Source organism: Schistocerca cancellata, chromosome 1 (assembly GCF_023864275.1).
Source record: "Schistocerca cancellata isolate TAMUIC-IGC-003103 chromosome 1, iqSchCanc2.1, whole genome shotgun sequence".
NCBI classification, from domain to species: Eukaryota; Metazoa; Arthropoda; class Insecta; order Orthoptera; family Acrididae; genus Schistocerca; species Schistocerca cancellata.
In genome coordinates, this window is record NC_064626.1 from 823,972,442 (window position 1) to 823,989,438 (window position 16,997).

General features: G+C 43.4%; 1 protein-coding gene across 1 annotated transcript in view; it reads left to right on the top strand.

Annotated features, from left to right (window-relative positions):
- LOC126106195 (proclotting enzyme) overlaps nucleotides 1-16,997 on the top strand; it is a 161,117-nt gene that overhangs the window by 69,051 nt on the left and 75,069 nt on the right. The window contains exon 5 of the mRNA XM_049912459.1: nucleotides 271-449. Within this exon, the coding sequence (XP_049768416.1) occupies nucleotides 271-449 (179 nt within the window). The remainder of the gene's footprint in view (nucleotides 1-270; nucleotides 450-16,997) is intronic.

Here is a 16,997-nt window from a genome sequence, read left to right on the forward strand (position 1 = left end):
TAATTCCCAGGGCGGCCGGTGTGGCCGAGCGGTTCTAGGCGCTTCAGTCCGGAACCGCGAGACCGCTACGGTCGCAGGTTCGAATCCTGCCTCGGGCATGGATGTGTGTGCTGTCCTTAGGTTAGTTAGGTTTAAGTAGTTTTAAGTTCTAGGGGACTGATGACCTCAGATGTTAAGTCCCATGGTGCTCAGAGCCATTTGAACCATTTTTTATAATTCCCACCTTTGGCGCTGTTATTGAGTGCCGTATCGCTTGTGCGCCTTTTCCAGCGTGGTGACGCAGCGGCCCACGCAGCTGGTGACGGTGAGGCCGCTGACGAGCACGACGCGCAGGACGACGACGACGACGAGCACGACGCGGAAGCCCATCATCCTGCCCATCACGCCGCCGCCCGTCTACCCGGTGGCCACCTCCACCAGGTTCCCCGCGCTCATAGCCACTGACGGTGGTGAGTCAACCTAGCTAGCGCCATCCTGCTCAAATGTCAAGGCTCAACATTCTTACTTAACTCCTCCACCAGATGCAACACTGGCTCCACGGTTCGATTCTGGAGATGTCACACATCGTTACCGTCTCCCCCCTCCTTCCCCCCCCCCCCACCAAATACACTCCTGGAAATGGAAAAAAGAACACATTGACACCGGTGTGTCAGACCCACCATACTTGCTCCGGACACTGCGAGAGGGCTGTACAAGCAATGATCACACGCACGGCACAGCGGACACACCAGGAACCGCGGTGTTGGCCGTCGAATGGCGCTAGCTGCGCAGCACTTGTGCACCGACGCCGTCAGTGTCAGCCAGTTTGCCGTGGCATACGGAGCTCCATCGCAGTCTTTAACACTGGTAGCATGCCGCGACAGCGTGGACGTGAACCGTATGTGCAGTTGACGGACTTTGAGCGAGGGCGTATAGTGGGCATGCGGGAGGCCGGGTGGACGTACCGCCGAATTGCTCAACACGTGGGGCGTGAGGTTTCCACAGTACATCGATGTTGTCGCCAGTGGTCGGCGGAAAGTGCACGTGCCCGTCGACCTGGGACCGGACCGCAGCGACGCACGGATGCACGCCAAGACCGTAGGATCCTACGCAGTGCCGTAGGGGACCGCACCGCCACTTCCCAGCAAATTAGGGACACTGTTGCTCCTGGGGTATCGGCGAGGACCATTCGCAACCGTCTCCATGAAGCTGGGCTACGGTCCCGCACACCGTTAGCCCGTCTTCCGCTCACGCCCCAACATCGTGCAGCCCGCCTCCAGTGGTGTCGCGACAGGCGTGAATGGAGGGACGAATGGAGACGTGTCGTCTTCAGCGATGAGAGTCGCTTCTCCCTTGGTGCCAATGATGGTCGTATGCGTGTTTGGCGCCGTGCAGGTGAGCGCCACAATCAGGACTGCATACGACCGAGGCACACAGGGCCAACACCCGGCATCATGGTGTGGGGAGCGATCTCCTACACTGGCCGTACACCACTGGTGATCGTCGAGGGGACACTGAATAGTGCATGGTACATCCAAACCGTCATCGAACCCATCGTTCTACCATTCCTAGACCGGCAAGGGAACTTGCTGTTCCAACAGGACAATGCACGTCCGCATGTATCCCGTGCCACCCAACGTGCTCTAGAAGGCGTAAGTCAACTACCCTGGCCAGCAAGATCTCCGGATCTGTCCCCCATTGAGCATGTTTGGGACTGGATGAAGCGTCGTCTCACGTGGTCTGCACGTCCAGCACGAACGCTGGTCCAACTGTGACGCCAAGTGGAAATGGCATGGCAAGCCGTTCCACAGGACTACATCCAGCATCTCTACGATCGTCTCCATGGGAGAATAGCAGCCTGCATTGCTGCGAAAGGTGGATATACACTGTACTAGTGCCGACATTGTGCATGCTCTGTTGCCTGTGTCTATGTGCCTGTGGTTCTGTCAGTGTGATCATGTGATGTATCTGACCCCAGGAATGTGTCAATAAAGTTTCCCCTTCCTGGGACAATGAATTCACGGTGTTCTTATTTCAATTTCCAGCAGTGTAGTTGTATAACCTATCGTCCCCACCTTTGCTGCAGCACGCATTCCTATGTTTTTAATACTAATAATTAGTTAAAATCAATGCTTACCACTTTGCTTTAGCATAGCATTCAGAGAAATAAACCATTTAGAATATAGTTTTCCAAAAATTTGAGAAGTGCATGTGCAATCCTTTTAACTTAAGGTCTAAGAGTACAATAGGAGGTGTGACAATAAAGTAATGAGACTGATTTTCTTTGCAAGATGTGGCAACCCTGCAGGCTTGCATAGGCACAATATCTTTGACCTTGGTTTATAAGCTGCTTCTAGTCCAAGCGGCACATCGATGCAACTGCTCAGTCGTGAGCTGTGCTGTAATAAGTTAACACGTGTTTGTGTCTCTCGTCATGGAAATGTAACCGCATAATATTGCGCAACGGTAGCCCATTTCTTTTTGCATTAAATTGGGTAAAATGTTTAGTGAAGGCAGAACGATTGTTGAAGACCACAGTGGACGACTATCAACCTCATGGACGGATGTCAACTTGGCCAGGGTGCGTGAACTCGTATGATCTGATCGAAGATTATGCGTGAAAATGATTGCTGATGAACTGAAGATCAATCGAGAAACAGTTCATCTAATAATAAATGAAGATCTTGGTATGAGAAAGATTTGTGCAAAAATGGTCCCCAAAAATCTCACACCACAACAGCGAGAAACATGGAAAGATGTGGCAGCCGATCTGTTAGAGCAAACGAAAATCAATCCAGAATTGTTGAGACGTGTTCTCACTGGTAATGAAAGTTTGTTTTTACAGTACGATCCAGAGACAAAACGCCAAAGTTCGCAATGGTGCTCAAAGGGATCATCCAGACCAAAAAAAGCTCGCATGACAAAGTCAAAAGTGAAATGCAAGCTTGTGTGCTTCTTTGCTTCCAAGAGAGTTGTTCATAAAGAGTGGGTGCCTCCTGGACAAACAGATAACCAATATTACTACAAAGGAATTTTAGAAAGACTTCGTAAAAGAGTTCTTCGTGTCCGTGACAACATTTGTGACAATTGAATTCTGCATCACGATAATGCGCCATCCATGCGCACTCTGTAAGTGCAGCAATTTTTAATCTCAAAACAAATTTCAGTACTACCACAGCCACCTTATTCACCAGATATCGCTCCGTGCGACGTTTTTCTATTTCCAAGAGTCAAAACGGTGGTCAAGGGACACCATTTTCTAACAACACAAGATGTCCAAAAAGCTGTGACGAGGGTCTTGAAGGATATTACAGAAGATGAGTTCCAGAAATGTTACCATCAATGGCAGAAGCACTGGAAAAAGTGTGTGCAATCAGAAGGGAACTACTTTGAAGGAGACAACACTAAACTTGACTAAAACGGTAAGCAACATTTTTTTTTCCACATCAGTCTCATTACTTTACTGTCGCACCTCGTATAGCAACAGATTTGAACAATTCTGACATGTGTATAATTTACACAATATAAGATCGATGTTTGCACTCATCACGAATTATGTCAGATTTATTGTCGGCAGCATGTATCGCAATAATTTTCTAGAATTCTCGGCTGCTATTTTCGATACTCACTGTCCTCATGCTTATTTATCTTGTGCAAGCTAGCCGATAACTTAAGAAACTGATAATGTAAAAATAGGAATGCTTACAATACAATGTCCTTTGTGGCGGGGCAAGAACGGGTGCCTTACCCCTATGACTCCCACCTCAACCCTCTCTAGGCTCCGCGACTCACAGGTACAGAAATAATCAGTCTCCAAACAACAGATACGCAAGGAGACAATTACGAAGCTAGACTGCTATTAACAAAAATGGCTCTGAACACTATGGGACTTAACTTCTAAGGTCATCAGTCCGCTAGGACTTAGAACTACTTAAAACTAACTAACGTAAGGACATCACACACATCCATGCCGGAGGCAGGATTCGAACCTGCGACCGTAACAGCCGCGTGGTTCCGGACCTAGAACCGCTCGGCCATTCCAGCCGGCTGCTATTAACATTTACTGTGTAGTCGGCATAAGGAATATAGAAAAGTAATGCAGGGAGAACCCTAACTTTAATCTTCGTTTTTACATTCTAGAGCTCGTTAAGCAACAAAGAGTATGTTGTATATACCAAAGTTTTGTTCTTTACTTTTTTCGCCTTTGTACATAATCTGGTTGTAGTTTATTAAAAACTTAGGGTATCACCATATTCATACCCAGTACACGTGTTTAACCAATGATAGGAACGATATCACATAATGCGAGGGCGTTTGATGCCGTTGATGAGATTTGCAATTATTTTTTCTTTTGTCGTTTGGTAGACAGACACAAAAGTTCCAAATTACACATTTTACGTAAGAAAAACAAATTACGAACCACAAATTTTACAAATTGACATGACATTCCACATTCACAGATCTACATCAGTAGATCAGTGATTGGATTGAAGAGTTCCTAGATAACAGGACGCAGCATGTTATTCTCAATGGAGAGAAGTCTTCCGAAGTAAGAGTGATTTCAGGTGTGCCGCAGGGGAGTGTCATAGGACCGTTGCTATTCACAATATACATAAATGACCTGGTGGATGACATCGGAAGTTCACTGAGGCTTTTTGCAGATGATGCTGTGGTGTATCGAGAGGTTGTAACAATGGAAAATTGTACTGAAATGCAGGAGGATCTGCAGCGAATTGACGCATGGTGCAGGGAATGGCAATTGAATCTCAATGTAGACAAGTGTAATGTGCTGCGAATACACAGAAAGATAGATCCTTTATCATTTAGCTACAAAATAACAGGTCAGCAACTGGAAGCAGTTAATACCATAAATTATCTGGGAGTACGCATTAGGAGTGATTTAAAATGGAATGATCATATAAAGTTGATTGTCGGTAAAGCAGATGCCAGACTGAGATTCATTGGAAGAATCCTAGGGAAATGCAATCCGAAAACAAAGGAAGTAGGTTACAGTACGCTTGTTCGCCCACTGCTTGAATACTGCTCAGCAGTGTGGGATCCGTACCAGATATAGTCTGTCTGTAAACTGAAGAGCGAGCAGCGCTTTTGGTGGGGGAAGTGGCCTTTCCCGGAAGAACGCTGCCACCGGACTACAGGGGCACCCAAAATCTGTTGCCCGTTACCTGTGTAGCGGTGTAGATCGGCGTGCAGTGATATACGTCGTTTCTGTTCGTGGGATTTTAGCTGCCAGTGTCAGTTAACTTTCTATACTTACTGATATACTTCGATATCCGGAAGTGATGGATAATCGTCTAGCATTGTAAGAAAATGTCCAGAATACGAAGAAGATATTTGCGGAGTAACAAGCGTTCGATCGTCTCTAATGTTAGTACAGCGTATGTTAAAGAGGCGACGCAAAAAGAACTGTCGGCTAATATTAGGCAAACGTCAGCCTCGCCCAATAGGACGCATAGAGAAGAAACGCGGAAATAAGCCGCATGGTTTACTGGAATCGCCACGAAGGAAATTAATAATTTTGTGAGGAAACCCATCCTTATAGACAGTTTCAAAATCACGTAAAACCTTTGATGCTGATGGAACACTAAATCTCTGTCTCGGTCACTGTTCACCCGATTCTAAGACATACTGCATAAGACATGTGCACAATAGCTATCGTAAACACTTCGAAACACACACCCCGATTCTGGACTTCCAAGCACAAAGCTTGATATACGAGGTGCGCTTACATATTAACTTTTATTTTTTGGTAAGAACTTTATTTGTTAGTCTTCAGCAATGTTATACTCTTCAAAATATTTCACATTACATACTACACACTTATGCCAGTGCTTTTCCCAATTCCCGAAACACTTTAGGAACTGTTTCTTCGGGATAGTTTATAGGTCTTCTAACTGCATATTTTTAATCTCATCCATACTTGTTAAAACTGCTGCCCTTTAAGACCCACTTTAAAATGTTTATACCACTTGTATGCCCTTGGTTTACTCATAACAAGTTCACCAAAAGCAATATTCAATATTTCCAAAAATTTCATACATTTTATTCCATTCTTACAACAAAATTTGATACAGATTATCTGATCTATTTTTATACAAAACAAATAATCGTTGATGCTACCAAAACACATGTAATCTTTTTGACAACTGACAATAGAGTAAATAGCGAATATGCATAACATTGTACACATACTTTAGAGACATGTTCACGAAGACAGTGACAAAAAAGTAGTGCAAATCGGACTAACACATAAAATTATAAATTTCTGCTTAGTTTTTTAACACTCTTCATGTTGCAAGAATTGTTAAGTTTCAACACAGTCCTTCAATGAAAACTTCTACCTTTCAGTAGAAACACAAAGTAAGAACAAGCCATAAATTCTACAGATTTATTGAATTATGTGCGGTTCGTTTTACGAATAGCAGTGGAGGAACATGTATCATATTCACATGAACAGGCGTTCGGTTCTATGTTTGTAGTAGAATCCTCACTTCAGTTCTTATGTAAATATTATTTACTCTATTGTTGTATTTCGAAAGAAGCTATCGTCTTTTGTATTCCTTATGGCCTTAATGCATTTGTGTGAAAATAAACGCAGCCGAGACGTATCTGTGTACGGCGTCGCCACAGATTTAAATCGCGCGCCGCGGCAGGGCCGGTACTACGTTGTGAAACAGCTTGTAGAAGCGCTTTGTGACGTAGCTGGGTTGGCGGAGTGGGGACTCGCTCGCTCGCTCTTCAGTTTACAGACAGACTATAGGGTTGATACAAGACATAGAGAAGATCCAACGGAGAGCAGCGCGCTTCGTTACAGGATCATTTAGTAATCGCGAAAGCGTTACGGAGATGATAGATAAACTCCAGTGGAAGACTCTGCAGGAGAGACGCTCAGTAGCTCGGTACGGGCTGTTGTCAAAGTTTCGAGAACATACCTTCACCGAAGAGTCAAGCAGTATATTGCTCCCTCCTACGTATATCTCGCGAAGAGACCATGAGTATAAAATCAGAGAGATTAGAGCCCACACAGAGGCATACCGACAATTCTTCTTTCCACGAACAATACGAGACTGGAATAGAAGGGAGAACCGATAGAGGTACTGAAGGTACCCTCCGCCACACACCGTCAGGTGGTTTGCGGAGTATGGATGTAGATGTAGATGTAGTATTCGATATCCGATTGATAGCTTCAGCTGTAGCTTGCAGAACATCACCATTGTTTCCCTGAGTATCTTCTCTTCGGGCAACGTGCTCCACGTCCTGTCCTGCTGCTTCGCAGTTACATTCAGAACTGCCGACGATGCCCAATCTCCACAGGACAACTCTAGTTGCGGCTTGGCCTGTTGGGCTCGTTTTTAGGTGGCACCAACTCTTCCTGCGTAGTTGGGACACTGGCGATGTTGTTGTGGGCTCTGTGTAGTCGTTAGGATGGAAACCATTGTCGGACGTCAGTCGCTCTTTCCATGCCTCCTCCAGGAGAAGGGAGTGGCGCCGCAACAGGACATCATCCTCCCACACAAGTTTTGCGGGATTTCGAAAGGGAGCGTGGAATGTACAGTGTAATTCAGTACGGTGTGAAACGACATACCGCACAAGGCGCGCACTGATAAGATGCTGGGCACGTATTCTGGAGAACAGTGGTTCAAATTCTTGTCCAGCCATCCAGATTTAGGTTTCCCGTGCTTTCCTGAAATCGGTGAAGGTAAACAACGTGACCATTCCTTCGCAAACGACACGGCTGATTTCCTTCCCCATCTTTCCTCAATCCGAGCTTGTGCTCCGTTTCTAATGGCCCTGTCGTAGACAGGGCGGTAAATCCTAAGATTCCTTTTAATGTAATCCCTAGGTAGATATAGTTAGGAGGGGGGGGCATGGTACCAGATATATTTGTTTCACGTCTGCACAGTTTTCTTAACGTGAGATCAGTTGTGTATTTAATGCATCCTATTTCGCAAAATTATGGTCATATCCCTGTCGGAAGCACTCTTGTGACATTTTAGATTATTCGAAATACGATTTAATTTCAGAGATTCATCTGGAAACGAGGATGCTTGGAAATGCAACGTCAGTGGCGGTAACATTATAGCATTTTAAGGGGCCACGACACACTCTGTAGAATGTTACAGCACAAAGATTTGACACTACTAATCTTTGTTGTCTGTAGCTCATACTTCACTATATATTTACTAATTTGAAGATGTCTGTTAGACTTGGCGGTCGCATTTATAGTCTCCATCCGAATTAAATAGAAGTTGTTGAAGTGTACGTGCTTGTTCGACATCATCTATATTGGTAGCATGTGGAATCACGAATTTTATTATCTCGATTTTCGATTGTTTCTTCTTCTTTTTGAAACGTTTCTGCTTCTGCCGGTCGTTCACAGAGCCTCTTGCAATCTTCTCTTTCCTCCCATAGTCTATCATTTAGCATCTACTTCCACTGCAGTTCTCTTTGGTTCATGTCATCCTTCGTCTCTCCGTCTCTTTCGTGATCTTCCAGTTGGTCTTCGTCCAGATTCTGCTCATTCTAGGGCACTTCTCAGAAGTCTGTCTGCTCCCAATCTTTTAATGTGGCCAAACCATTTAAGCCTATTACTTTCCATAGCTTCTTTTAGGGGCTTTATATGCATGGTGTTTAGTGTTATTTCATCATTCTGTTCCTTCTCGGATACTTTATTCCATTAAAAGCCTCTGCTATCATCTTTTAGCATCTTCTTAAATTTTTAAATTGTTTCTGTTTTCTTATTTCTAATTTGTCCGATACACAATAATAGAATTTCGAACAGTTTCTGTTATCTTCGAAATTTCATCCTAGATATTTCCTTTAATTAATTTACTTCTTACATACTTAAAAGAATCTACTTCTTTAATAATTTTTCCATTGAAAGTTAAATTATTCATTTTTTCATTTTTCCCGTTGATTTTCATTACTTCGCTTTTCGTTAAGCTTACTTCCTACCTGCTGCTTCAAATACTCTCTGCCAGGTGTTTAGTTGTTCTTTTAACTTCTGCTCATTTTCTTCCCAAATCAGGACATCATGTGCATATACTATGATTTTCATCTCATCTGCTGTAGACTCTCGACGAACTTTCCTTGTGATAGTCAATAAAATTCTTCTGGGTTTGAGGCCGCATTGTCAGCTATAAAATTCCGACGTTTCGGCGACTATTGCAAGACACCTTCGTCAGGGTGTATTGCTAACTTTAGTTTTATAGTTGACAATGCGGCCTCAGACCCAGAAGAATTTTATTGACGGCCTCGAAAGCCTACGTTTACATGTCCTTGTGATGTCGTCCATGACTATATTAAAAACCACTGCTGAGAGCACGCTTCCGTGCCTTACCCCTCTGTCCGTTATAAACCATTCTGATTTTTTGCCATCTATTGTAGCCCAATTCAGGCAATTTTTACACATCTTTCTGATTCTCATTTGCATTCCTGTTGACAGTTACAGTCTATTTAGACCTTGCCAAATCTTTTCCCTTCTGACAGTGTCATAAGCTTTTTTTGTATCTATGAATGCAACTACGATGTCTTTCCCTAATTCCCATTTCTTTTCTACAACCTGTCGGACTATAAATATGGCATCTATAATTGATCATCCAGGTCTAAATCTTTTCTGTTCTTCTCTTAAATGTGGTTCGATTTTTTCCTTATTTTCTGTAAAGTTATCTTTTCAGAAACCATCACACCGTGGGACACTAGTGTTATTCCTCTGTAATTCTCACAGAGCACCCTGTTACCCTTCTTAAAGATAAGTACAATAATTGCCTTTGCCCAGTCATTTCGACTGGTATGTAGATATTTGCTATTTGTTTCCTTTATGTGTATGTGAGATACAGAAGCTTCAAATGATTGACCGTAATGATTTCATTAATTCAATCGTCACAATATGTAATTTTTTCATTAGTTCCGGTTGGATATCGTGTTTTACGGAAGGTTTCTTTTTGTGCTTCCCTATACTTTCTCCGTCTTCTGTATCCCTGGGAACCTGATTATATTGCTTCTTTTCTGGTGCATCTGAATCTAGTACATTCTCCTGTCTACTTTTTTCAATATACTGTTGGAGAACAGCGATAAATTAAAACCAAGTCAGACCGGACCTCGAACCATTATCACATTGCCTTTCGGAGGCAGCCCCTTCCTGCTTAAGGCATCGACCTCCATGGTGTGTGGTTCGCGATCCACACTGTCATGAATATACAGGGTGTTACAAAAAGGTACGACCAAACTTTCAGGAAACATTCCTCACACACAAATAAAGAAAAGATGTTATGTGGACATGTGTCCGGAAACGCTTAATTTCCATGTTAGAGCTCAGTTTAGTTTCGTTCTTCCACCTACGCTCAATGGAGCACGTTATCATGATTTCATACGGGATACACTACCTGTGCTGCTAGAACATGTGCCTTTACAAGTACGACACAACATGTGGTTCATGCACGATGGGGCTCCTGCACATTTCAGTCGAAGTGTTCGCACGCTTCTCAACAACAGATTCGATGACCAATGGATTGATAGAGGCGGACCAATTCCATGGCCTCCACGCTCTTCTGACCTCAACCCTCTTGACTTTCATTTACGGGGGCATTTGAAAGCTCTTGTCTACGCAACCCCGGTACCAAGTGTAGAGACTCTTGCTCGTATTGTGGACGGCTGTGATACAATACGCCATTCTCCTGGGCTGCATCAGCGCATCAGGGATTCCATGCGACGGAGGGTGGATGCATGTATTCTCGCTAACGGAGGACATTCTGAACATTTCCTGTAACAAAGTTTTTGAAGTCATGGTGGTACGTTCTGTTGCTGTGTGTTTCCATTCCATGATTAATGTGATCTGAAGAGAAGTAATAAAATGAGTTCTAACATGGAAAGTAAGCGTTTCCGGACACATGTCCACATAACATATTTTCTTTCTTTGTGTGTGAGGAATGTTTCCTGAAAGTTTGGCCGTACCTTTTTGTAACACCCTGTAGTTATTGTACTTTCTTTAAGAAGGGTAACAGCGTTCTCTGTGAGATTTGTAAACGAATAGCACTGCTTTATCAAGGGTAAAGACGTTCGCACAATAGGTAATCCATTATTACAGTTAGTTAACTTGTCGCGATTCGAACGACATGGAGGGCAATTGTCTCAGTAGGTGTAAAGCAAATATTTAAGTATAGCTTCTTTATGTACTTCGCACTTCGTGTTTTTTCGAAATGTCCTAATGAAACTTTGACGCAATAAGACTGCCGAATATTAAAGTGAGAGACTGTGTAAATAAATTAGTTGGGTATACTACCACAGATAGGATCCTATGGAGAGGAAAGAGGATATTTTCCGGAAGATTGAAATTTCTAGCAAATTTCCTCTTCCTGCAAATCAAATTAATTTTGTTGTCTGCTCCAAGCCCTCAATCAGAGTTTTTACTTTCCGGCTGTCACACCCAGTCAGCAAAATACATTTCAAACACACCTCCATCCTTTGGCTTTAAGAAGTGACTATTATTTGTTTGTTCCACAAGAGATGGTCCTGCAGTTCATTAAGAGAATTGCTGTGGAGGTTAGAAAAACGGTTGATGTGCGCCGGAACATTGAAGAGTGAGGCGTGTTCGGATAGCTTGTTGGTTACGAGTGCGTGGACTTCCACAGTTTTTATATATACAGTTCACTGACATATTACACACTGACACCGGGTAATTGTAAGATTTTAGCGTCAGGTATTGTGAAGTCGTGAAAGGCTCTTAAGTTCACTCCTGAGTGGGTAATTCGCTGTCTACTAGCTATGACGTCAGCATGTTTTGAGCATGGGAGCGGAACCCAGTCATAGCTAGCACGGATTCATTTAACGCATCGGCTGTTATAGAAGTTGTTGAAGAAGAACGATGGATTTGGTCTGCACAGCTTATTTATAATTTTGTAGTGTTCTGTTTTACTTGAGAACCTGCCACTGCAGAATGTGATAGGGGCAGTATATTTAAGAAAACTCTTGTTTTTCCAGGGTTAGTAATTGCACATGACAATGCATTAAGACAATCTCCAATGGACCATCATGCAACTGCATAGCACGTTAGCTCTGTGATGGCGTCACGGAAGACTGTTCATGTAACATCTCTATGTGGTGTGATCAGGACATTTTAATGTAACATTGTGAGTACTTTGAAGTCTTGGACTTGGGATTAACTAATACAACACGTCTATCGGTTGTGGTGATCTAGTTACACAGGCAGTATTTGTTCCTTGGCATGACTAGTCAGACTGGTAACTACTACTGTTATGACTGTGTGCGGAAGGTAACAATTTCTTAGGATGGACCCCCACAAACATAGCGCACGGAAGATACGGACCCACTTTTAACCTCGGTTTGGATTACCGTCATGGTCTGTAACAAAGACTGAACGCAAAAATAGAGAAGTAGGTAGCATACGTCTACACATCTCGATGGAAGGAAACGGAAAGGTGCTAAACCATTGTTAAATGATTAAAACATTGTTAAATGATGAGCGTAATATGAAGAGGGATAATATGCAGTATTTCAGTTAATCAGTTATGCTAGCTACTGAAATGCCGTCAATTGCATCCATGTGCAGGGCTGGTCAAGAAAGTCTACATTATTTTGTCTCTGACTTTCTCTGCTGCGAGGGAGGTCCACTAATCGATACAACATTGTGTATATCGGCATGATGCATTAAGTAACGGAAATTAAAATTAAATTAATGTTGTTTAACATTCAACCCTCGTAACACAGAGACCGTGAGGTGTGTAATGGCTGCGTGTGCATACCACAGATTGGCCACCGTACTCTGGACACTGACATAGTACACAGAACAGAAGGTAAGAGCTTTCTTGCTTCCTGCTGGTGCACAGCCCTCGCCAGGAATGTTAAACACATCCACCTACAATCTTAATGACTGTCTGTTAGGTACATCTATATGCCTGAGTTTAGATTTTAGGTAGTTTGTCTAGGCTAGTGGTAGTCAACCTGGTCTCTACCACGCGCTATCGAACGTTCCAGCTTTCGTAGTGGTCGGTAGGCAGTAGGGGCTTTAAAAACGTTTTCATTAGGTGTTAAAAAAATTTATCATAAAGAGTATGGTAAGAAATTATTATTATTATTATTATTATTACACTGAAGAGCCACATAAACTGGTACATCTGCCTAATATTGTGTAGGGGCCCCGCGAGCACGGAGAAGTGGCGCAACACAACGTGGCATGTATTCGACTAATGTCTGAAGTAGTGCTGGAGAGAACTGACGCCATGAATCCTACAGGGCTATCCATAAATCCGTAAGAATACGAATGGGCTAGAGATCTCTTCTGAAGAACACATTGCAATGCACACCAGTAATGCTCAATAATATTCATCTCTGGGGATTTTGGTGGCCAATAGAAGTGTTTAAACTCCGAACAGTATTCCTGGAGCCACTCTGTAGCAATTCTGGATGTATGTGGTGTCGCATTGACCTGCTAGAATTGCCCAAGCCCCTCAGAATACACAATGGACATGAATGAATGCAGGTCATCAGACAGAATGCTTACGTACGTGTCACCTGTCAGAGTCTTCTCTAGACGAATCAGGGATCCCATATTATTCCAACTGCACACGCCCCACACCATTACAAGGCCTCCGCCAGCCTGAACAGTAACCTGCAGACATGAAGGGTCCCCGAATACCTGATGTTGTATTTATACACGTTCACGTCCATCCGCTAGATGCAATTTGAAACGATACTCGTCCGACCAGGCAACATGTTTCCAGTCATCAACAATCCAATGTTGGTGTTGACAGGCCCAGTTGAGGCGTAAAGGGCAGTCATTAATGGTACAGAGTGGCCCTGCGGCTAAATCCGTAAGGCTAAGATTTCTTCTAAACAGCACGTTGCAAAGGCATCCCAGATATGCTCAATAATGCTCATGTCTGGGAAGTTTGGTGGGCAGCAAAAGTGTTTAAACCCAGAAGAATGTTCCTGGAACCACTCTGTAGCAATTCTGGACGTGTGGGGAGTCGCATTGTCCTGCTGAAAGTGCCCAAGTCGGTCGGCATGCACAATGGACATGAAAGGATGCAGCTGATTAGATAGGATCTTACGTGCGTTTCACCAGTCAGAGTCGTATCTAGACGTATCAGGGATCCTATATCACTCCAGCTGCACACGTCCCAAACCATTACAGAGCCTCCGCCAGCTTGAACAGTCCCCTGCTGACATGCAGAGACCATGGATACATGAGGTTGTCTGCATACCCGTACACGTCCATGCTCTCGATACAATTTGAAACGATACTCGTCCGACCAGGCAACATGTTTGTAGTCATCAACACCTCAATGTCGGTGTTGTCGAGCCGAGGCGAGCCGTAAAGTTTTGTGTCGTGCAGTCATCAAGGGTATAGAGAGGGCCTTCGGTTCCGAAAGCCCATATCGATGATGTTTCGTTTAATGGTTCTCACGCTGACACTTGTTGAAGGCCCAGCGTTGAAATCTGCAGCAATTTGCGGAAGGATTGCAGTTCTGTTACGTTGAACGATTCTCTTCAGTCGTCGTTGGTTCCGTTCTTGCAGGATATTTTTCCGGCCGCAACGATGTCGGAGATTTAATGTTTTACCGGATTCCTGATAGTCACGGTACACTCGTGAAATGGCCGTACGGGAAAATCCCCACATCATCGCTACCTCGGAGATGCTGTGTCCCATCACTTGTGCGCCTACTGTACCACCATGTTCAAACTCACTTAAATCTTGATAACCTATCATTGTAGCACCAGTAACCGATCCAACAACTGCGTCAGGCACTTGTTGTCTTATACGAGGCGTTACCGACCACAGCACCGTATTCTGGCTGTTTTCATGTCTCTTTATTTGAATACGAGAGGCTATTCCAGTTTCTTTGGTGCTTCAGTGTATATGCTTTAACTTGCCGTACCTCCCCTTTATAAATGTTTGAAAATAAAGTTACTTAACTGCTTTATGCTGACTTCTTGCCGCAGTGGTCACACCGGTTCCCGTCAAATCGCTGGAGTTAAGTGCTGTGGTCTTGGCTAGCACTTGGGTGGGTCACCGTCAGGGTCTGTTGGCGAGCGGGTTGCGCTCAACTCTTGTGAGGCAAATTGGGGAGTGACTTGGTTGAGAAATAGCGGCACCTGTCACGCAAACTGACAACAGCCGGAAGAGCAGTTTGCTTTCCACATGCCGCGCAGTATCAGCACCCAGTGATGCGTGAAAGATGAGGAGGACACGGCGGCCTATTGGTACCGTTGGTCCTTAAGGGCCTGTTCTGATAGTGTTTCTGTTAATTGCTTTATAAATCACTATCGCTGTGGAACTGGTAGGTGGTTAGAAAATGTTTCTACTAACAGAGCTAAATATGTGAGTGGTAGCTAAAAATGTTGACTACACCTCATCTAAGCGAATACTAGTTGGTTCCCCATCTCGACTTCATGCACATAACACACTAACAATTACAATACGAATACACACACATTGAAGTTTAAACGAATAACACGAGTGACTTCCCTCCGTTAGAGTAACTGTCGGTTGTGGAGGCAGGAGGACTATTCATTCACAGATTGTAAATAAAAATAGCTGTCATTTCGTGGCTGGGTGTTTGTTCGTAATTAGCAAACTCTACCACAGAAGACACAAACGCCAAAGGAAAGAAGTTTTCATAACAGAAACAGAAATACTTCAGGTATCGACTGTACTATGTCCTACAGCACCTAAAAGCATAAACACCATGTTCCAAGTGTATTCTTTTCCACGTAGTATGAACTTAAGCGAGTCCTATCTGATGGTTTCGAGTTCGTAAACTTCAGACCATTACTTGATGCCTGGAAGACTAGCAACCACGGAAACTTGTAAGTACTCCAGGTTGCCTATCGTGTAAGGCGCAATAGGTGCCGTTTTGCAGCCCATTATCACAGCTTGTATCCACAAAGCAAAATATGATGGCTAATTAAAACAACAGAGATTACAGTAGGACTAAATACTTTGTTGTAAATTGAAGTACAGACCTTCGACCTTTTTTTAACATATTACTACCAATGTTGAAACACATCTCATAACTAGACGACATATTTTGCAATTTCGTATCGAAGAGCGATATCGTTAGTACAGAGAGTGCACTGGTAACGATTAGCTTGACAGCATACTCCTCCTGTAGTCCATCTACACAAAAAACTACTTTCGGGTCTGAAACGAGTTAAAATCAAACTGTACGTAGGAAGAAAGGAATACGTTTCCTTGAGTCAATGCGTTGTAGTCACCGTATGGCCGCGCGAGATTAGCCGAGCGGTTTGAGGCGCTGCAGTCATGGACTGTGCGGCAGGTCCCGGCGGAGGTTCGAGTCCTCCCTCGGGCATGGGTGTGTGTGTTTGTCCTTAAGATAATTTAGATTAAGTAGTGTGTAAGCTTAGGGACTGATGACCTTAGTAGTTAAGTCCCATAAGATCTCAAACATTTGAACATTTTCACCTTATGGGACGAGGAATATCATGAATGAAAACAACACCAAGTCTTAATAAGTCATGTCACGTGTTTTGCACTGAACATGAAAGTTTTCTTAAGGTCTGATAGTAAGTATAGGCTCAACAGTCCAAAACGTCAGTCAGAAGTGAACATTATTTCAGAAACTCCCTCTGTTATTCAATCCAATACATACACATAACATATGATACATTTAAATTCACCTCCAGGACTGAACAGGTCTCGAACGAGAAACCAGAACCCCTGCTTTGCAAGGCAGTGACGCTACCCATTACTTTTTTGTGATCTTCATGCCTTTTATGCACGCGCTATGTTATGGTATTTTGTGCTAAAATGTTATAAAATTAGAATTTACTTGTTTCTGAAATGAGAATTAATTTTCTTCTTTCTAACTTTAAGTATTATTCCTTAACAACATTTAAGTCTTGCCTGTTTTTGATATATTTAGAAAATAATGAAAATTTAAATTTTGTTTCCACATGAACGAAAAAAATTGTGTAAGGGATTCAAGTTGCTCCTACTGTTTTTTTGTTTTGTTTTGCTA